The 22,726-nt window shown below is 40.7% G+C and overlaps 1 protein-coding gene across 1 annotated transcript in view; it reads left to right on the top strand.

The window, feature by feature from the left end:
• The window catches only part of ADAMTS12 (ADAM metallopeptidase with thrombospondin type 1 motif 12), a 143,392-nt gene that overhangs the window by 60,696 nt on the left and 59,970 nt on the right, over positions 1–22,726 (top strand). Inside the window, exons 4-9 of the mRNA XM_074532749.1 lie at positions 13,845–14,041; positions 15,920–16,003; positions 17,620–17,744; positions 18,927–19,076; positions 21,469–21,612; positions 22,290–22,434. Coding sequence (XP_074388850.1) covers positions 13,845–14,041; positions 15,920–16,003; positions 17,620–17,744; positions 18,927–19,076; positions 21,469–21,612; positions 22,290–22,434 — 845 coding nt within the window. The remainder of the gene's footprint in view (positions 1–13,844; positions 14,042–15,919; positions 16,004–17,619; positions 17,745–18,926; positions 19,077–21,468; positions 21,613–22,289; positions 22,435–22,726) is intronic.

The following is a 22,726-nucleotide window of genomic DNA, read 5'->3' as shown; positions in this document are numbered from 1 at the left end:
GCAAGTTTCTTGCCTGCCCAAACTTTAAAACAAGCTGAATCAAGATCCTTCCTTTCTGATCTGCACTGTTGTTGGTTGAGCCCCCAGTCTGGGTTCCTTTCAGCTCTCTGGAGGTTTTGGATTTGAATCAAATTCTTCTTTCAAATACTGTGGTTTCAACAAGGGATCATTCCTGTCATTTTCTGTATGATTTGCTTGACGTATTTTCCTGATGTTCTCCAGCTAAAACACTCACTGAACCAGTCTCTGCTTCGTGGCATTTTCTTTTCAGCATCCCAGCTGCATCCATTGCCCATGGTGAGATGCTTCTGTCAGTCAGGTCTTCCTCAGAGTAACTGGAAAATGATGGGAGAGTTAAAATTTCATCTGTCAGGATGGTCCCAGCAAAGAAGGGCAGTAAAAGAAGGGAGTTTCTTGCAAAGCCTGGACTGGTAACATTGATAGGCAGCTGGAAGTTGTCCAAGCAGAGATAACCTTTATATTGGGGAATTAATTACTAAACATCCTCTTCCTCAGTTTAGGGTTGTAACTTGGTTTTGTTCATAATTATCTATTTTTTGTATATTTTTGTCTCCTTAAGCTATAATTATTCATACTGTTTTATGGTGAATGTGAACTGGGTGTTTCTTTCAGCTAAACTGCATTTTTCCCTCTTTCTGGTCCAATGCATTTACATACCTTTATCATCTTAAGGCTTCCTGGTGAGAATAGAAGTCAGGGAATTTTTGCAAATAAAAACCGAAATTGTCATTAAAAAGAAAACTCCAGAGGCTCAGTGTGTTGGCAGGGCTTTGTTTAATTCTCTTTCCATAGGAGTAAAAATTTCAAAGTTCAAACCCAGTTCTCAGCAAGCACTTTCAAACTCCTTGGCATTTAAGTGTGGAAGCGCCCAATGCTCCTGTCTGTGAAGGATTCTGGCATAGTTTTCTGTAAGTAAAGAACACAGGGAGTTCAGTTAATTAAAGCTGGTGTTACTGGTGAGCCTCCAGTCCATGCATGACAGAAATGCCAATAAATTAATGGGCTTATGACATCCAGCAGGTTATAGTGCCCCTGACAATCAGTCTCTAATAGGAAACTGGAATAAAAAGAAAAAGTCACCCTTAAAACTCTGGCTAAAATTGGAAACATCTTTTAGCCCTGCAGTGGTATTCACAAAGAGCTGAGTGAACACAGCTCACCTGAAGCTGGTGTTACCCCAGCAGGGTAGCTCATGCAAGCTGGTGGCAGGAGTTGTTACCCTCTCACCTCAGAGGTGCTGTTGGCTGCCTCCTCTGAGATGATGAGATTTATGCTGTTCCTCCCCTTGCTCCTTTTAGGAGTTTACAGATGCCTCTGTCAACTCTCCTCAGCTGCAGGATCCAGTCTGTCCCTGCTCAATGTCTGTTGTCTGTGTACAGGTGCCTCTTCAGGGGCTCAGTCAGACAAATGAAATCTTTTGCCAGCTTGGAACAGGAGAACCTCAACAGTCATCTCTCAAAATGTTGTGAAGCTGGAAAATGTTGTTATCAGGACTTGCTTCTAAGGATAGAAAATGTTAACAGCAGTGTGTGCCTAAGATTTTCAAGATGTTAGCATAATTCATTTTGGTGACTGACCAACCCCTTCCCTTCTTCAGGGGGGATGTTCTCATCTGCAGGAGCTGTGCTTTAAGTGCTGATGTTTGTAGCAGAGGCACAGCAGGGTTGGGGCTGAGCCTGAGCCTTTGAAGGCTCTATTGCTTAGTAACATCATCTGATAGTTAAGACATTTGGCCTCGGCCAGGGACAAGGAGGCCCCTCAAAATGCTTTTTTCTTTGAGCACACTGGTGTGATTGGTATTTTAAAGGCAGTGGAGAAATGGAATGGAAAAAAACAACAGCTGGTCCAGAGAAAGGCCAAATGAACTCTGTTGTGTAAGCCCAGGGATAAGAAGGTTGTAGCATAAGCAGTGTTATAAAAGTGATATCATATCAAACCTTGAAAGAGTATAATTTTGTTTCAGGATTAGTTCCAGATTGGCTTTCTCTGATTTTTCTTAGTAATCTGATCCAAAACCAAACTAATTAAAAGCCATTGTATAACTACCACTTCGAAGACTACTCTGTTCATCTTTCTATAACTGTTTCTCTCCACATCACAGACATTAAGCTTTAGTTTAGTTGGGGTACTTTTCACTTCTTGAACTGTGGTTTGAACATTTAAAACTGAGATGTCAAGTTTCAGGAATTATGGGTGAACTATAGTAGCTATTGTTGATGAAAAATGAACTTTGGTGCAGGGAATGTTTATTTGATGAGGTGCTTTCTTGAGAACGTGGCCTCTGTGTCTGCAGCATACCTCAAGCATAAAGGTCTTCAGATAGGTGCAAAAAGACTGGGAGATGGAGAAAATGGAGCTCAGAATTTCACTAAGTTGATACCTGTTAGTCAGTCCTCTCCCTTTTCCCATCTTCCTTTCAAATTTCATCTCATGTGAGGGTGCCAAGAGGACTGAACGGCCTACAGTATTTTATGGAAATGTTTATTTATTTTGGATGTTTCTAAGGATGGCTGATGAGGCAAGGAATAGGATCCAGGCATTCTCTCCAGCCTTCACCCTTGTTTATACATATTGACTCATGTTCATCTTGCTCCTCACAGCCCTTTCATAATGAAAATAAGTCATGGTAGCTTTGAGTGATGTCTGGAAAAAGTGCTGTTTTCTTCCTAATTTCAGAAAAGCAAGGGGGAAAGAGCAGTTGAAATTTAAGTCTTGTAAATGTGATATTACAAGTCAAGCCTAAGGGCTTATGCAGTCCATTAGAACAGCTAATTAGTTCTGTTATAAAACAAATGGCATTACCTATTTGCTTGCTCTGTTAGTTCTAGTAAATTATTTCTGAATGTTACTATCAATTGGCATCTTTAGAGTGATTTGTAGTTTTTAAGGTTTTTAGGTAGTAAAACTCAGTGGTAGCAGATGAAGTGGTTAGAGATACTTCTCTTTCAGGCTTGGGTCTTGCTACAGAAATTGATTTGGTACTGCCCTATTTCTAAGATCCTGAGGTGAGAGCAGGATGGTGACAGAGTGGACGGGGTGAAGCAGACGTAGCTGTCAGATAAAACGTGTTTGCCAGACCCTGTTGGATTACCCTTTGCATTGGAAGCACAGCTCTGCTTTATTTGCTCTCTAATCACACTTTGTGGATCTGCAGAACTTTCTGAGCTTGCAGTTAGCAACCAGCTTGCTGCTTTGCACGAAGAGAACAAAGGGGAGAGCTGAGCATCCTGTGTGTAGAGAGGGTTGCAGTGGGGGTGCAAAAGCTGCTGGGGGTGATGGCTGCAGGGACCACAGCTGAGATGGCTCTGGCAATATGGGAGTCTCAGAAAAGGCTATTTTTCTTTGATTCTCACATGGAACTGGCACCATGGCCTGAATTCTGTTGTGTTTCAGCCTGTCTGCTGGGCCATGTCCGTTGTGCTGCAACAGGTTCCATAAATTTAGCCTTAGTGAATTAATGAGCAGGTACAGTTTGTAGAATGGGATCATTGGAGAAATCCTGAGAATGTCAATAACACATAAAATGGCTGATGTAAGTACCAAATCTCATCTTCACTTCACTAAAAGCCAAGGACACCTGTTTTTCCCATGAGTTTCAGAGCATTTGTAGAACACTTATTACTGTCTTGCTTTCTAGCTTTTAGAATCACTCTCAAGTCCTTTTAGTGCACACTACTTATTAACTGTGAAAAAAATATTTTTGAGAAAAAAAATGTGAAAAGGAATGTGTTTATACCAATAAGCTAAATAAAATGTTGAAATGCAGCACTAAAATAAAATCTGGCAATTTGTAAAGGGACCATAATGGACCTTCTGTACTTGGATGACTGAAATAGTTTTGTTTAAAAGTTATGGGTAGTGCTGCAAATGCTTTATATTTGGTTTTAGAGTACATTTCTTCCACCTTCTTGTCCCTCTGTGTGTTTTGCTAACAAATTGTATGATATATTTTCTTTGCTGTACTACAGGTGCTTCTACAGCTGACATAGAGAATACCTTCAGGTTAGTTCTGAAAAAAGCAGGGATCTGTCTTCCTACTTAATAGACTTTAGATAAGATGCTGGAAAAATGGGGGAAGTTTAATCTAGATTATTTTTTCAACATTCTCCCGCCCTTTTGTTTTTTAAGTCAGAATTTCAGGGCAGATAACTGACAATTTTTAACCTATTGATTGTAAGCCCAGGAAATTCTCATTACAAGTACTCAGTGACATAACCACATGTTTATTTTACTGGATGCCTTGTTAATTTATGTAAGAAAATGCATCCTCATACATACATAAATATTTAGTCAGTGAGGTCAGATTATTTCTTAGTCAGTCAAATCTGCAAGTACAAAGACAAACTTCTATCTGGAACCATTTTTTAAAGAAAAAAATAATTTTATCTGCTTTATGCTTAGACTTGAAATGATATATTTCTATCTAGGGCTTCGTAACTGGACTACCATGTTACAACTGGAGAACTCTCTCAAATCCGTGTGTTTTATTCTGAATTATTGACTTATTTTTACATCTGAGGAAGTTAGAGTAGATAAATCTGTCTTGAAATCTGGCCTATGTTTTTGTGATGGAGTTCCAAAAAGTAATGGGGTAATAGTGGGGATAATTTCAACTAGGCTCCTCAATTCCTTTGCATGTGCATATTCAGTAACCTCTCTGTTAACATCTTGAAAGAGATTGTTTGTAATATGTCACAGTCAAAGCCGTACTTTTTGAAGGCTGAACTCGAAACTTTTATTTCTTATAAATGTGAGTGTATTTGACTAACTGAATGATAAAATACACAATCCAATACTAATCCAATGCCAGAATATGTAGCAGAAACCTGACACTGTAAACATATAAAATAGCTGCAAAATCAGGCAGTTTATATGGTGAACATAAAGACATGATGTTTAATAACTTTGCCTGAGAAACTGTATTTAAAAGATACCTGTGGTATACTCTACAATGTGTATTCTGGTTCACCATGTAACTTTTTTATATGTAAGGCAAGTGCTGAGCTGGCATTTGTTCTCATTGTGGAACACTGTGGATATTCATGTTCACCACTGTTCCCACACAATGAGATCATGTTTGTGCTAATCACTGAAATACTCCAGTGTTCTTTGGCATGGCAGCCAAGTAGCATACAGCTCTCTTTGTGAGTACATCAAATTTTCTCTGTCTCTCGCTCAGAGCGGCCAGATCCTGACTGCTGAGAGGAGTGGCTGGGCTGTGCCTCTGCCATGGACATTCACTCTGTCACAGCAGGTCTGACAGGCACAGCTATCTGCTTGCTGGTTTTGACTCTTAGAGCTGTTTGGAGATTCCTGGGGGATGAGCTGAACAGCACTTTCCATGCTGTCTTTGGCCCAGAATGAGTCTGAGCACAGTGGAGGTGTCAGGGCAGAGAGTGCTGACATCTGAAAGAGAGTTGGCCTGAGAATGGTGTGAGGGGCTCAGATGCCTGGACTCCTGGGGGTCACAGCTGAGCTGGAACCTGGCTGAGTATTCAGTGAGGGGTATTGTTTGGTGTTTTGGGAAAGGAAGAGGTGTGCTTAAGGAAGGAGGTGCACAAGAATGCTGTAAGATCAGGACAAGGAGCAGCTCAGTCATGGGATGATGTGAAATAGCTTTAGTTCATCAGCCATTCCTTTCACACATAGTTTCTAACCAAACTGCTGAGATTCAGCTTTTGTGCGGGTGAAGCTGTGAGCTGGAGCAGTGTCTCAGAGTGCAGGGAGGCTGCATCCTCTTCTGGGACCACTCAGCAGCCTGGTAATCACAGGAGTGGTAGCATCGCCCAGCTGTGCTGTGCTGCCTCTGTGTGTTTGCCTCTGACTTCCTTCCTATCCCTCCTGGAGAGGAGGCAGGAGCAGCTGGTCCCAGCTGGCTCTGCACTCATCATTTGCAAGCACAGAGTAGCTGATTCTGCTTTATTAACTTGAAGAGAAATGATGAGCCAGTGAGGAGTTCCTGTGGTGCACAGGTTGGGTCTTGGGGGCCTAGAGGAGGCCCTTAAACCCACTTAAATTTGGGATTCTTCATGGGGTAGCATAAGCAGGCAAAACAGTGCTGGGGGTATGTTAAAATCTGATTTGTGAGAGATGTTTCTGCCTGAATTAAGGTGCAAACAAGACCATATGCTGAAGTTAACAGTCTGGATCTTATTTAACAATTAATGTGAGGTAGAGAAATAGAGAGAAGTAGAAGGGTTGAAGGAGGGTGAGATCAAGCAGAAGATAGTCAGCACCTGTGGAGTGAGCGCCATCCCCTTGGTCCTTCTTCACCTGGTGTCCTGGAGTACCACTTTCATACAGCCCAAGTTCCAGGGAGCCACAGGATGGTCACAGATGGTGTTCCCACAACTTGGGGTGATAAGTGGATGAGCAGGTGTTTCCTTTTCCACCATTTGCCACAGGAGGAATTTTTGTCCGGATGTGTTAACCACAGTGTGCTAACCAGATCCTGCCACCAGGCCTGGAATAGCACCTTCCAAATTCCTCTCTTCTGTGCTTAACTCAAGTTCTCACTGTGGTGATTTATCTTATGGCAAGTTCCATCTGTGGCCTTGACAGTGTTTGAAACAGGCACCTGTACTCCTTAAGCCCTTTAAACATACTGGTTTTGGCATGATGAGGGTATTACAGGGAGCATTTTGCAAAGGTTGCCTGTGTGGAGGAAGACCTTCCTCAGTGGTTGCTGAAAGCCAATATGGGCCCCTTGCTGCATGGAGCAGCATTCTGTCCTCTCCAAGGAGGGGCAGTGACATACTGAGGTCTTTGCAGAGGGCTGTTCTTAGATTCTGTGAGCTAAACAAGAAAGCACATGTGAGCAGAAGCCTCTTGTTTTTCTGCATGGGGAAACCCAAGTGCTCCCCTTCAGTTCTGCATCAGCATATTTACCAGGGGGTGAAATCTCAGGAAAGCCTGGCTGAGGATGGGCCAGTGGGGAAGAAAGCACATTACAGTTCAGAGCAGAGAATTATGCTGTCATGCTGTCTCCTTTGCTACTCTTCAGCTTCTGATTCTGTTGGGAACAGAACAAAATGGTTCTTCATATTAGGATTTGATAGGTATCAGTGCTGTAGGGACTTTGTTGTCTGATAAAAATGGAGCTGCCAATTTCTGAAGTAAAAGGAAATGCACAAGCTTACTTAGAATCCATGAATCAAATGTGATTATTCTCAGTTACTCTTTCATGAGGAGATGACTGCTAATGCTTATTGGGCTTAGATTCAATTGGTCTGGTGAACTTTCCTGTGAATGCTATAAGACGCTAAAGTTGCTTTTGTACAAGAGAAATGACTCTCCCCAGCCTCTGTGGCACAGCACCCAGCCTGCTGCTATACTCACAAACTTACTAAAGCCATTAGGTGGAGGCCCCTTTGAGCTGCCTCCCGTCCTTTTAGAGGCTGGTTGCAATCTTCACAGCTTGAAAACCACATTCTGTGTTGTGTGAGCCACTTTTAAAGAGCAAACCTTCCATGTAAAGCATTCACAGTGCTCAAATCCTTGGAATTACAATCTTTAGTAGTCTCTTCTTGTTCTTTGCTTCTTCCAGCATAATTGTTGGAGATTTTTTCTGGCACCTTTCCTTGCCTTGGTGCCCTGTCCTCCATTCCTGTGGCCTTGCCAGCTGTTGGAGTTTGGCATTAGGGCAGCCTGCAATGAGTGCCTTTGTGAAAGGGATTTTCACAAAGTGATCTTACAGAACTATTGGGCACTCCAGAGGCCTATGCTGCCAATTTCTGAATCCTGCTGGTTCGTAACACTCTTCCTATCCATGAAACCCCATAAAATATGTACCCTTTGAATGTTTCAGCATTTTCTTTCACTGCTGAGTTCCATAATGCCAGCACAAACTTACCTGGAGCATACAAGCTAAGGGACCAGAGTCACAGAATCTTTTAGGTTGGGAGAGACCTCTAAGATCATTGAGCCCAACTGTTATTCCAACAGTGCCAAGTCCACCAGTAAACCACGTCCCCTACGTGCCGCATCTACATGTTTTTAAATACCTCTGGGAATTCTGACTCCACAGCTGCCCTGGGCTTCTTCCAGTGCTTGGCATGCCTTTTGGAGAACTTGTCCCTAATACACAACCTGAACTTCTGCTTGCTCAGCTTGAGGCCATTTCTTCTCATCCTGTCCCTAGTTCCTTAGGAACTTCTCCCTATCTTCTCTTGACCACTTCCCACCTGGCCGCACACTCCTGTCAGGGAGTTGTAAAGAGTGATGAGCCTTCTTTTCTCCAGAATAAACACCTTCAGCTTCCTCAGCTGCTCCTTATCAGATTTGTGTTCCAGAGCCTTCCCCAGCCCCATTACCCTTCTCTGGAAACTCTCCAGCATGTCCCTGTCTTTGTGGTAATGAATAAGACATTGCAGCCTTTTACCCTTGTTCTTGGTCCTGACTGCAGCTGGTTGGTGACCTCTGATTGCCAGCATGTAACCAGTTTGGGGTTTTTTTCATTATTATATGAATTAAATTTATGGAACACAAATTTTTGGAACAAAGATATGGAACAGAAATTCTTGGAGTCTGATTCAAGAGCTCCTGGATACTATTTGGAAAACCAAACTGAAAATCAGATAAACACAATGCAGAGACAACTACTTTAAGACATCACTCCAGGGTTTTCTGCATAAATTTTCTGTGAATGAATTTTTAGAGAGACTTAAAAAGAGAAAAATTATTAATAAGGCCCGTATGTTTTGATTCTAATTTTCATCATAATGGTACCCCAAAACTGCATTTCTCTATTATTTTTAGGTTAGCAGTTCTTAAGTTATTTGGCAAGAGACATTATTACATAGATATAATTCATTGGGAGTTTGTAATCTGCAAATTTGTTTCACAGTGAGTGTATTTTGTTTTAGATGATACTTATTTTTCTTTAAAATTTAATAGAATTGTGCTGCAAGTTAAATTGTATTGAGATGCCATTTTACCAAGAGCTAGATTAATTCATGGAAATGTCACTTCTAATCCATTTCATTAATGTTTTCACTAAAATAAGAGGCACCAGACACTAAAGTTGCCAAATGAATGAACATGGAAAGTTCAAATTACATGGAGTAATGTACTCCTAGGAAAACATCTGACACAGCTATAATTTTTAATTGTCCCTTATTGTCTTGGGTTTAATTCCTACGTAAAAAAAAAATAAGAACATTCAGTCAGAAGGACAATCACTGATGCAGAGCATTGGCAACTTCAGGCATATGTCTCCCACGATATTGCTCTCCGTGTACCTCCTGATGCCCAGTGCATCTATCATTCCATCTGTACAGCCTGAGTGCTAATGAGCAGCAGACACTCAGCAGCAGTATCTGACTAAGTGCATCAGTCAAGACTGGTCCAGTTTAGCTTCCTTCTACTCCAGAGTGGTGTGACTTCACTGTTTGATATGCCGTGTTTTTGACAGCAGGAATGTCAAAGTTAAACAAACCTTGCTGAGTTGTAAGCTTGCTTTCTCTGTGCTTGTTTTTGCTGGGACCTGGGGGTTGTCAGCATGGGCTTGTACGTGATTAAGGAGTTGTAATAGTTTCCTGTGTGAACACTTCTTCACACTCAGAAAGCATTTGTGTTTTAGCTTGGCCTGTTTTAGAAATGCTTGTAAAAACACCTGGTTTGATTACCTCTTCAGTTTTAAATTCACACGCTCGCTTCCATTTTTACACCAATTTTCCCATTATGGCATGTGAGTCCTTACTCTCACATTGTCATCATCCAGACTTAGTTTTGTCTGTTTATAAGCAGATCCTGTGTGTAGAAAACTACGTTGTTTATTTCAGGAGGGAACAGGGAAGAGGATTGCTTGCTGAATTTGATTTGTAAGCAATCAGTAAGTTCTCGCCAGTAGTAATAAGTAGTAGCTAGTAGTAGTAAGTAGATCAGCTGTGAAAGTTGCTCACTTTCTTATGAGTGAGGGAGAGTATTGCTTGTGCAGTGACTGTGCTTCAACACAGTTTATTGACCTCTTGAAAAACTCACCCCTAAAGTAATTTTGTTAATAGTTAAACTAACGGCATGTCTTAGAACAAAGTGAAGGGTTTTGGAAGAGTGTAAGGGTTTGGAAGAGTCATATGTAGCAAGTTATGAACAGTATGGAATTTATTCGTCTAGCATCATTCACACCTCCTGTCTGGGGCTGTAGTATTTTGACTGTGAACAGTATAAGAGTGGCAAAAATGACAGAGCTCTTGCGCAAAGGGAAGGGAGCTGAGAGTAGAAAGTGAAGACACAAATCATTTTGTGTGACAGTCTTCACTTGGAGAGTTCTCCTCTTCAACTCAGTAATCCTCCTCTTCTGGGAACTTCCAGACATTTTCCCCTTGCTTCTGCAAAGCCCTGTCTACCTCCAAAGGCGTTGAAGGCTGGTGATGTGTAGTTAGTACCTGGAGGTCCCCTTGTGCTGCACTGTACGCTGCACTCTTCCTTGAGCAGCACCAGCAGCAAACAAAGTGGGAAAAACCTTGTTGTATGGAAATCTCACATAATGCCTTTAAGTGAGGTGAGTCATGTTTGCTCTTTTAGGGAGTTTGGAGTGGTAGAAGACAAGCAGACATTAACTGCTTAACAATCAAGCTCGTTTTGAATGGGTGAGTTATTCTAAGTCAAGAAGAACTTAGGTGGAGGTTTTTAAAGTGAGATCATCTAATAGTTAACGATTAGAAAGGTCCTTTCTTACAGAGGACTGGCAAAGAATGTTATCACCTGATGAAAAATTAAATTGATTTGTTAGAGGGTAGAGCTTTTTTTCTCATACACAAACCATGCAGCTTTAAACTGTCCTGAAAAAGCTTGTGCAATACTGCTTTTTTTCTTATATGGGTGAATCTTACAGATAACTCAAAATCTTTCCTAGTAGCTGAAAGTTAAGGGCCTTTTATGTTGTCGTTAGTCAAGTAGGATTTGTAGGGTAGTTTCAAGGGATGTTTTTATTTTCACTAAAAATAATTTGGAATTTGATCTTAAAACCCAACTATTTTGCTGAAGTTTATCAGCCATTTCTATCTAGAAGCTGATGAAATGTTGTAATCTACACCATTGCCTCTGATTATGCAGTCAAATATCTGGATATCACATATCCATGTTAGGACATGGTATGTTACTTGTTGGGCTGAATCAGTTTTTCTAATGAAAGCTTCGTATCTGTAAAATTATCTCCCACAACAGCTAGAAACTTCTGAGTGTTGCTGCTTGAACTTCATGTAGTTTGTTACCTGAATCTCTTACCAGCCTTGTTTTTGTTTAGTCTTAGACTGTCCTGGCTACTCTCTCAGCACTACATTCCTTTTCTGTTCCTAAGGACTCCAGCACTATTCCTATCTGTGTTATACCTCTTCTTCAGAAATCCATGGAAACCCTCAGGGTAGGAGTACCCCCTTTCTCCCTTCTGTTTCTTGTGGAATGAGCTGTGCTCAGGAGTTATGATGGAAAAGAGGTTTTCCCCAGGCAGCACTGTTCCTAGTGTCAGGCCATTCCTTGCTTCTTGGATAGTCCTGAACTGGTGGACTCCTAGTCAAGACTTCCATGCCTGGACCACAGGGTACCTGTGATTTCTCAGTAAATCTGAAATCACTTGTAACACTTTTCTCATTGAAGGTAAAGTTATTTAACTTCACAGCTGGATGGTTAAAATAGACAGTCAAAATTTGGAGAGACATAAAGGCAGAACTAGAACTGTCCTTTGTAGCTGCCTGTATTTTAGTGTGGCTCAAGATGTTGTCCTCTCTGCTTTGTCTAACTAAAAAAGCTGCCAGGAGACATCATACAGTGGGGATCCATCCTTAGATGTCATCTCCCCAGGTGACACTACCTGCACAGGAGGTTGTCCATCACTGAGGAGAGTTCTTTCTGCAGAATCCTCTGGCTATCTGGCATTCATTTTCACCTCTTCTCAGATTTTCATACAATACAGAGCCTCATTCTTAACCAGGACTCCAAACATTTCCCTGAGGGCTGTTCACCACTGCAGTCTCTATGACTTTAAACATTTTTACCTCCATTGCTATCAGCTGCCCAGACAATTAACAATACTTTTTGCTAGCTGTAAACAGAAAACCTGACAGCTGGCCTGAGGTTTTATTTGGCCATAAACAAAGCACTTAACCAGCAGTTTGAACGGAGTTTTTTGTTCGGATAGCTGTGGGGAAGGTTTTTCTCAGCACAAAACCCTTAAAAATGTAGATAATGAGAACTGTGCTTCATAGAAATAAGAATGCTGAAAAATGTGCAAATGTGCAAGGGAGGTTAATGAATACCAGCTCATAAATAGCCCCTCATTGGGAGATGATTGCTGTAACTGAGCAGAGATTGAGGGAGACAGCTGGAGTGGTGCTGCAGTGGGGGTTAGCGGGGTTAGGGTGCAGGTTACAGCAGTGATAGCTCACTGCTGTCGTGTACAGGACACTTGAGCACGGTGGCTCAGTTCTAAATGTGGTCAGTGTTATTTTGTTTATTAATGTGGCATATTTCAATTGCGCACATTATGTGTTATCAGGATTGAGGCTTCTTGCAGGCTTACGTCAGAGAACACTTTTCTGAAAACCTGAATATATAAACCATCTTTTACACCAAGAGATACACACATCCGGTGGTGCCGCGTTTTGTTAGGTACACAAGATGCCATGATTGTTCTGTCTGTGCTTGGATCTGAAGGGCAAACAGCTCGTTCATGACAAAGGTGTAGCTGGTGTGAAGGGACCCAGCTGCCAGGTCATCCGTTCTTCAAGGGCAGAGTGTCTGGATAGCTGCCCCTCAGCACTGGGAACTGGACGTGGAGGTGATGTTGGATAACTGTCCCCTGCCCCACAGTCATGGAGGTGATGCTGGAAAGGCTGTAAGCACTTGGAACTGCCCTTCTGGCCTGTGGATGTGCCCCATCTGGAAACAGGACATCTTCTTTCATGAGTGAGATGACAAGGGACTGCTACAATACATGTAACATAAACAAGTGCTCCTGATCCTTTGTAGGACTCAGGAAATCCCACCACTGTAGTAGCATTTCTCAGGGGCATGGGTTGGAAAAATGCCAGCAGTTGCTGTAAAACTGGCATCTCATTTGGTTTTTAGGCCCTGCATTATTTTAAGTTGCTGGTATTTCCCTGGTAACATGGACAGCTGGCATTTAAAGCTAGAGTGAGTGGAGAGGCATTAGCCCCACTGAACACAGTGCAAGGTTGCTAACAACCCTACAGAGCAGAGACTTCTTCCTGAAAAGCATTAGATGCACAGATCCCAAAATTACAGTGGAAGCAGTGTCTGTCCTGTCATTGGGCAGGATGGCAGCAGGCAGGGATGCCGTGGCTGCCCTGCTGGTATTTAGATGACACCTGCTGGTCAAATGTCCCCACTTGTCACAGATATTCTCCATGCACAGAACAAGGCATTCTTGGATGTGCCAAGAATGTATTGGACTTAATGTGCCATCCTAATAGGAAAATGAGCTCCTGTGAAGAAAGCATATCCCTTATCTTAAACTATCAGCTGGTGTCTTTGGAGATGTTAGATCCAAACCACAGGAGAGAAACTCCTTGAAAAGGCAATCCCCAATTCAATTTTTTTTAGCTTGGCTCTGTCTCACAATGTTAATCCCTTGTGTTTGAGTGGAGTGACTTTTTGGTGCATGTTTAATCCATCTCAGGAAATTCAAAATGTCACTGGGCAGCGCCCTTGGTAGTCTGGTGTGCCTTTGGAGTTGCCTCTGCAGTAGGTCAGGTGGGTGGCAGCCAGAAAAGTCACTTCCAGCTAATATCATGCTGTAAGTTTTACAGCCATACAGTTCAATCTTGAAAATGTTTTCAAGACAGAATTGCTTTTTGCTCTTCCAGATACCCACAGCTTTTTCAAACAGCAGCAGCATCGGAGGGAGAGATGGGAACAAAACCACGGAGCTGCCAGGAGGGTTTCCCGGCGCTCTGTCAGCAAGGAGCGATGGGTGGAGACACTTGTGGTGGCAGACAGCAAAATGGTTGAATATCATGGGAGTGACCATGTGGAGTCATATATCCTCACCATAATGAATATGGTATGTGCAATGTTTTGGGGTTTGTGAGTAGGCGAATGAAGCAAACCTGAATTTGATTATGCTGCTGATCTTCTAACAGGTCTGCAGTGCTGCTCATGGAGAAAAGTGTAGTATCATTAATATATATGAATTGAAACTCTGTATTTTTAAGTAATTTTTTACTTTGTATTTTGTGTAGGCACAATTTTTCTCTCAATTTATGTGAGATAAGTCTCATAGCTGTAAATGCTAGCACTAGCTTTCTTTTCACTGAAATTCTGTCCCCCTTGGAACCTATTTCTCAGTGATTTCAGATTTTTGACAATGGCAGAGAGAAATTCTACAGGTTTTAAGGAGATAAATTCTTTCACATATTTGTGGATGAGAAAGGTACACAGTGAGCCTGCTGGAAATTGTAGTGACTTTGCAAACCATTTTAACTTTTTTTTAAACCAGCTTGTTACTGTTTTGGTCATAAATCCAAACAGCAACATATGAACTATTATGAAGGAAGTTAACTGTCCCAGTTGAAGCCAATACAGCTTTTTTTCCAGATAAGTATCCTTCTTGGAGTACAAAGTTCACATTGGAATAAAGAAAAGTTGAACTTCAGATGCTTTCCTTTGTGGCAGGTTTCCAAGTAAAAGTGGTCCTGGGAAAAGCCATAACATCTGCCCATAGATATGCCCTCTGTTATTAATACCTGTTATCGATATTATGTGTATCGTGGTAGATATTGAGCTTGAGAGTACATTGAGGATGTGTTCTGTCTGGTTATCATGGAAATGTGCAATATTTGTGGAGGTAATCAGAGTGTAATTCTAGCCATGGTGACTGATCTGTCCTGTGAGTTTATGCAGTATGTTCCCAGCTGTGCCCCAAGTTGCTGCTGAGGCAATGAGCCTGAATAAACAGGTGCAAAGGTTGTTCGAGCACGTGAGGTTTTGTCCACACCGGGAAAAGTGCCTGGAATAAAACCCAGTCATTATCAGGTTCAGGAACAAACAAGACTCGACAGTCTGACCTTAGATATTAGGGTTATTTAGAATGTTTCAATTTTCAGTAGAGTACCTTGAAAAAGATCCATATCCAAATCAGACCTCTGTAAACACAATTTCTACTTCATTTTGGTATTTCTCCTTTAGTGATCTTCTCCATAACGGTTTTGACCCAAAGACATTCCATTTTGTTCATCCGTATTTCCTGTGATAGATGGCGTAGGTCACACATAGATATGTATAGATACATTGTGATTATCTTCTGCTCTGATTCCTTTTCCTCCTGCCTAATTCAACATTTTGGTGATGTTTATAACAATTGGGTCACATTTTTGCAGAGTTCGGTTCTTGTTGCTTTTTATGTGGAGTCTTTTTTGAATGGAGTTGTTATCTTTGCTTTTGTACTTGTCATCCTTTTCTGTACTCTGAGAATACAAGAGTAGCCATTATTCAAATAATTTCTCTTTGCCTAGTACTGACTAAATATGCTTTTTTGTGAGAGGATCCTGTTTATTTAAAACAGGACAATTTGATATGCTGGTTTATTTGCACCCTTAATGTACCTTTCCGTCAGTGTTGTATGACTGTAGATGTTGTGTTCCTTTCTGCTAGTATTTTTTATGAACTCAGAGATTTTTGAATCTTTTTTATCTTGTTTGGGCTTTTGCTCTTTAGCTTAGTAGCTTTAGCCAAAGGCTGTATCATCATTCATTAGGCAGAGTTAGCCTTTGCAGTAGTTGTCATATTTTTGGATTTCAGTAAACTTTCAATGATTTGAGAATTTAAAAAGCAAATCAATCCTCAAATCAACAGTATGCTAGAAGTAAATGTATTTTCTCTCCGAAGTTGTGTTCTACTGTAGAGGAATCAGTTAATCTCATGTCTCCTGGCTCTGGCACAGGTCACAGGATTGTTCCATGATCCAAGCATTGGCAATGCAATTCACATTGTGCTGGTGCGGCTCATCCTCTTTGAGGAGGTGGAGGTAAGGTTTTTATTTACCTCAAAATATCTCTTGCAAAATTTCTCCGTTCAATGCATTGAGCTGTAATTATATTTGCTTAAAATAATGTTTTAAATTTACCCTGTTAAAACCTACAACATGTCCGGTTTTAGGAGAAATGGTGCCCTGGATAGCAAAGTATTTTAACTGATGACTTCGGGTATTTCTGCATAAAATTGCATAGGAAACTGTAATTATAACAATCAGGTTAAGAATGGGGAAATGAAATCTCCCAAGTGTCAGAAGAACATGGGATGCCAAAGAAGACTACATAAGAAACAGAAGCTACACATCAACATTCAGGATTTAATTACCTAGCATTGCCTAAAATGTGCTTTGAAGTGTAGTGCTATGTTATTTGCAGATCTCTGAAGAGGTAAATCTCTTATTGTGCAGTTCAAACACATATTTTTCTTTTTTAAATCTCTTGAAACGAAGAAAAATGAGGACAAAGTAGACATTTGTTGCTGTAACTAGCTGTATATTGATAGTTTCCAATGTGTCTGTCTCACAAATATGTTACTCTATGCTTGAATACATGCTGATTGTCTTGATTTTATGGTTATTTTTTAAATGCAATGCACAATAGAGCTAACTCTGACCAGAGGTACACCTTAAAGGGATTTTCTCAGTGGCTTAGAATTTATAACACAAGCCAGATGGTCCCAGTGCTATTAAAGGCAATAAACCGAACCTCATGGCTGTGTCTTCAGAAATATTTGTTGGGATAGAGTCTGTCCTTATAGCTCTCAGCATAGGTGGGACAAAAACTTGACGTTCCACCTAAACAGGACAATCAGGACCTGGGATCCATGATGACCTTCAATTAACTGCATTTGCTAAACTTCTGTGGCTGTTTGGATAAAAAATGTGGATTCCTGTTGAGGAATGACAATGTTGGGTTTTGGTTCCCCAGAAATTACTGTCTGGTAACACTTAATCCCATACTTTGATGCTTGTTAAAAACAAAGCAAACTGAGGGAAGATAAAGTGAATGTCCAAGACCAGAAATCAGAAAATTCAATTTTGGATTAATTAATTTTCCATACTTTTTAATTAAGGTTTTCAGTAATTTGCATGTAAACCGTATAACGAAAAGTTGAGGAAGAAACTTCTATGACTGCATTGTTTCTCTTTGGAATTGAAAAATATTGTGAAATGAATAGTCTGTTAGAAGCATAATTGTTGTCTGAATATGACAGTGTTCACATAACATTGAGTGACAAATTTGATCACAAAGCCCCACAATAAGTAATGTTCACCTCCTCTTCAGAGGAAAATTTGATTTCAAGAGAATATAAAATGTTTGAAAGTTTCAGTTCTATGTTGGATCTTATGAAGATCATTTATCAAAATGTATGTAGAGTTCTGCATTCTGTAATTTTTCCTTTAGCTGCACCAATTACAGGAATGTCATCATTGTAACTTAATATTCAATGTTAGATAAATAGGTGTCATTGCTCCTAATGATGGCTCTAACTTCAGGCAAAAGCATATCAGTTACATCTAGATTACCCATCATCACAGCTGACTTCAGTGAAGTGTTAGTGCAGTGCAGTGTGGTCTTTACGGTAATATATTCCTTCATTTCCCATTAGCAAGGCCTGAAGATAGTGCACCATGCTGATAAGACATTAGCCAGCTTCTGCAAGTGGCAGAAGAGTGTCAATCCCAAGAGTGATGTCAACCCCACACACCATGATGTGGCTGTGCTTCTTACCAGGTATGACAGTAGTGACTGGCTGCAGTTCAGTTGCATTTCTTTGGTAAGGATATTTCCTTTATAGGCTCCAGCCATCACTTAGTTCATCCTGCACAGAGCTCAGAAACGTGATCGAAATGTTGGTGATGCCACACGTGCATACAGGTTAGAAGAGATGCATCTTAGTCACAAAACAGAGATTTGTGGGTCCCAAGAGGTGAACAATTTCCACAGCTCGGGTCATTTTCCCCCCTTGATCCTATTTCATTTTGTGCTCAGTGACTGCTCTATTCTCCTTTGGCACAATATATCATAACAAGGTAGCATGCAGATGAACAACTCCTGAAGAAATGTGCAGGTGCAGCTCTGAAAGGACAGGTATTATTCAAAGAGGCTGCCATTCATTTTTAAACTTTAAAACATATGAGTTTTAAATACCTCCATATTTAAGGAGACACAAAATAATTTTTATTGTCTGAGCACAGGAGGAACAGAAAACTTGAAAGTGAGGTTATCTGAGGTTATGCAGGAAGTTTATGTCATAGCATGAAATGAGACCTCTCCAGGTCAGTAAAAATTTATATAGAAAAGATTGAGTCTGTGGTCTAAAAAAAACAGCCCTTGGCTAAACTCTATCAGGCAAAAAAAACCAACCTAAAACACCCCTCAAGTGGCTCAGTAAAAAAGAGTCACAGAATCTTAGGTTGGAAGAGAACTCCAAGATCATCAAGTGATCAAGTGCACCCTTTGACCATTCCCCACCTTCTCAACCTTTTCTCAGTCAAAAATCTTAAAATAAGAATGTGAGATAAAGTCTCTCAATGATGTGAGATTTCACTGTCCAAATATAAAGCACTCAGACAGCTCACTTGAATGAGGCTGAGCTGTGGTGGCTTTAGTAAACTGTGCTTTAAAATGCTGCCAGACATGGAGGTTCTAAAACTTTGGTTTATGGGAGTTGGTAATGAGTGTATGTGTCTAGGCACTACAGCTACAAAAGTACTGGCTGCAAATTATAACAGTATAATATAGTAGTAGAAAAAGTGCATGTTGTTCCATACATGTTTGTAAAAGACTTACCACTGTGATTTACTCAAGATGAAAATTAGCACATTATAAGATGGAAGCTTGCTACCCAGTGTCAGTGATGCTCCACAGGTGGTTTTAAGCTCTTTAAATGGTGCATCTCTTCTGTGATTCTAGAAAGGACATTTGTGCTGGCATGAACCGTCCCTGTGAAACCTTAGGCTTGTCCCACCTGTCAGGCATGTGTCAGCCTCACCGGAGCTGCAACATCAATGAGGACTCTGGCCTCCCCTTGGCTTTCACTATCGCTCATGAGCTTGGACACAGGTACAGTTGACAGGGAAGGGGGAACCTGTCTGAGTCAAATTTGTTATTTGCATGTTAATACTCAAATTGTGAGGCAGAAACGAAACAAAAAGTGAGTTAATGTCTCTATTATTAAAATCAAAATTTATTTCAAAGCAGAAAAAAATTCTTAAGCCTTTGATGTGTGTTTTACATATACAGCTATTCATCAGAATGAAATAGCATCACTCAATCGTGCTAACTTTTCCAAACACATGCTAGATTTCTATGCAATTACATTAGATAATCTCCAGATTATCTAAAAAAAACATTTACAGAGAGATAAAAAAACATTATCCAAAAAATGTTTACAGAAAACAAACCTGTCTCACTATGTCAAGGTGTTTCAGTAGTGCAGATTAGCTAGAAAACATATTTAACTGCTATAGAAAAACTATTATGTATTAATCTTATCACATATTTAATATTTGTTATATCCTTTTTTTTTAATGAACCAGTAAAGTCTTTTAGGGTATTTCTTAGTAAGTGGTATTTTCTATATAATAATGCTATTGTGGGTACACTTAGACTAAGATAAATAAAGTTCCTGGATATTTCATTTTAGATATGTTTTTTTTTTTTTAATGATTGGGTATTTCTGTTTGAACTAAATTTCTTAGAATTTTATATTTTTGGAGGTGTTTTGATTGGTTAGATGGTTTATTAATTCACTTGAAAAAACCCTGATTTTTAAAATTGTTTTGACATAGCTGTTTTCCTCAGGGCAGAGCATTATCTCATGGACACTCTGGTCTGACTGTAATGCCTGCACTTTTCAACTGGACTCTGTTGCTTGGCTAAGTCACATTTATTCAACCTCACCACTGTCAGAAAGGAAATTGAATAAATAAATAATTATGAAATCACTCCAATTGTGTCTGGGTGCTGTGGGTTTGTCACTTGGTCCCCATAGCCTGTTGCTGGCAGGAACTGTTTTCACTCACACTAATGATCTGAGGAGACTCATTCCCCACAGCCTGATCCATCTGTGACCTTCTCCTTGTGTATCCTGGCTGGCTGGTGGCTCTGTCCTTTGGGGGCTGTGGGGCTCAGTACTGCTGTGCTTGCCCTTGCAGGAGTGGTGCAGGGCCTTTCCTTAAGGACCGGCTCCATAAGGGATGTTGAATACTGCAGGGTTTGTTGTCACCCTGTTGACCTCAAGCCAGGCTAGTGTGCACACGTTGAGAAGTTCAGGTATGGACAAGTTTGTAAGAACAGATGAGCAACAAATAAGACAGACATGCTCCCATACCTTGGATGAATGCCAAAAGTCAGCTCTTCCCCACACTGTCTGTCTAGATGTTTACAGCCTTAGGATTCAACAGACCCTGTTTGTGGAAAAGAGCCTGTCAGAAAGGGGAGATCTGTGCATTTGTGCTTCTGAATCATAACTGGAATTGGTTCTGACTGAAATTAGCTCCGCTTTCAGAACTTTTGAGTCATGATATGATTATATTTTTGAGAAACGTGGTCTTAAGTATTTTGAACACACTTTATCTGATTCATGACTGAATCATGACCTGAGAAAGCTCTCACTGCTTTCTGGACTTACACACTCCAGATGTTAACAATGTAGGTGTCAACATCTTCATATATGAATATCTATGTATGTTATTATTTATATTGTGCGATAATGCTCACTCTGAGGTGGTGAAGGGGCATGTGTGTTTACTCAGTTGAATACCATCCAAACTTTTGTGTTCATGACTTCTCCAAGCTCTTGAATAAAAGAATTTCTCAACAAGTCAGAGATGCTGGAGAGAACCTGCTGTGGAGATCCACTTACATAGATTGGGCAAATTAAATGGGATGGAGGAATTGAGGTTGGAGAAAAATTCACTGAACATTCAATAATTTTGTAGACAGTGTCTCTGGTGCAGTCTGTCAAAAGTTTTAGAAATGAAAAAAGCAGTAGAGATATTATTATGAGAGAGTCTAAGACAGAATGTAACAAAGCCTCATCTTAGTTAAGGTGGTGCAAGTTTGGGTTCAAGAGTTAGGGAGCAGTCTTAGCTCTAACAGCTGTTACCTAACTTTTAGGTTTAAACTTTAATTTCTGCCCTAGCTGTGCACTAGTATTTGGACTCCTTTAAAAGTACAGAAGTATAGTCTGTGACAGCATGTTCTTTATTTTGTGCAGGGCAGTATTGTTGTGCATAGCAGACATGTTTGAAAGCCTGTAGGGGTGCAGATTTTTCATAGATTTTGGGTTGTATGTTCTGTGTGTACATTTTCTTTTAGCAAACAGGTAGCTACATCTCTGCAGGGGAGGAAGCAACGTAAGTGTCTTTTTAAGCACAGAGTGGAACCTCTAGGTAGGTGTTGTGGTACAGCCAGTCAGCTGGAATGACTAGATGTTGTTTTTTACCTCCAGTTTTGGAATCCAGCACGATGGAAAGGAGAATGACTGTGAGCCTGCTGGAAAACGCCCGTACATCATGTCCCGACAGCTGCAGTACGATCCCACTCCCCTCACCTGGTCCCAGTGCAGCAAGGAGTACATCACACGGTTCCTAGAGTGAGTGGTCAGGTTGCAGCATTTGCCTAAATTGAGCACAACTGTGCTGGAGTTCAAAGTATATATTGTATTATTGCATTGATTATTTTAGGACGTCTTAGTGTGCTTGAGTTATTTTCCATGGGGGACATACCACTGTCCTGTTGCTCACTTATTTGGGAAAAGCTCAGTGTAGTCTTTTACTCTGGAAGTGAACTCAAGTCCTGTCGTATTGGCTCGGGTTTGGTGCAATCTGCAGCTTTTTGCAGTTACCAGGAGAAGGAAGCCTTTCCATCAAGGGCCCTGACAGAGCACCATGGACTTTGCCTTTGGCCACAGTGCCATGTGTTTGGCTTCACTGACTTGTTCAAATCTGTTCCATTCTTTTTAAGACCAGCTTAATGTGGTGCAGCTTTAACTGCAGAGTACGGGGTTCTCTGAAGCCACTCTGCAAACCATACTGAGCTCATGGTGTTTCCTCTTTGACAAGCTGTATTTTGCCATTTTAAAAGTCTCTTGCTAGACAGAGTAACTACTTTGTTTGCAGCATTTCAGCCTAACTTGGCTGGAATCTGGAAGTATTATTTACATGGGCCGATCAAAATTACCCCTAAGAAATATATACTAAAAGTCTGTATAGAAACATCAAAAAACTGTGGTGGTAGGGAGTTTTTTAATATGGAATTTTTGTCTTTTAGTCGTGGGTGGGGATTCTGTCTGGATGACATCCCCCAAAAAGAAGTTCTAAAGTCCCCAATCATTGCTCCTGGAGTGATTTATGATGTGCACCACCAATGCCAGCTTCAGTATGGTTCCAATGCTACATTCTGTGAAGACGTGGATGTAAGTGCTGAATGTTTTTCTTCATTTTCCTAGTAAGAATTCAAAATTCTTGAGCTGCATGGAAGTGTATTCAGTGCACCTCATTTACAAATGCAGTGTGTTTAGAGTCTCATAGGCTAGTGCAGTGCAGGCATTGCCTAACACACTTAATTCTGCATATTCTGGAAATGAGTTATTAAACTGTTTGCATTGTATTTCACAAAATATTTGCTGTATCTCAGCCATATCTATGGTTAAGTGCCTGTCCTCCTTCTGCAGTGGAGTCGTTTTGGTTTTAAACTTGTAATACTAA

The sequence above is a fragment of the Zonotrichia albicollis genome, chromosome Z (genome assembly GCF_047830755.1).
Source record: "Zonotrichia albicollis isolate bZonAlb1 chromosome Z, bZonAlb1.hap1, whole genome shotgun sequence".
NCBI classification, from domain to species: Eukaryota; Metazoa; Chordata; class Aves; order Passeriformes; family Passerellidae; genus Zonotrichia; species Zonotrichia albicollis.
This window is presented reverse-complemented; position numbering and strand designations above follow the sequence as displayed.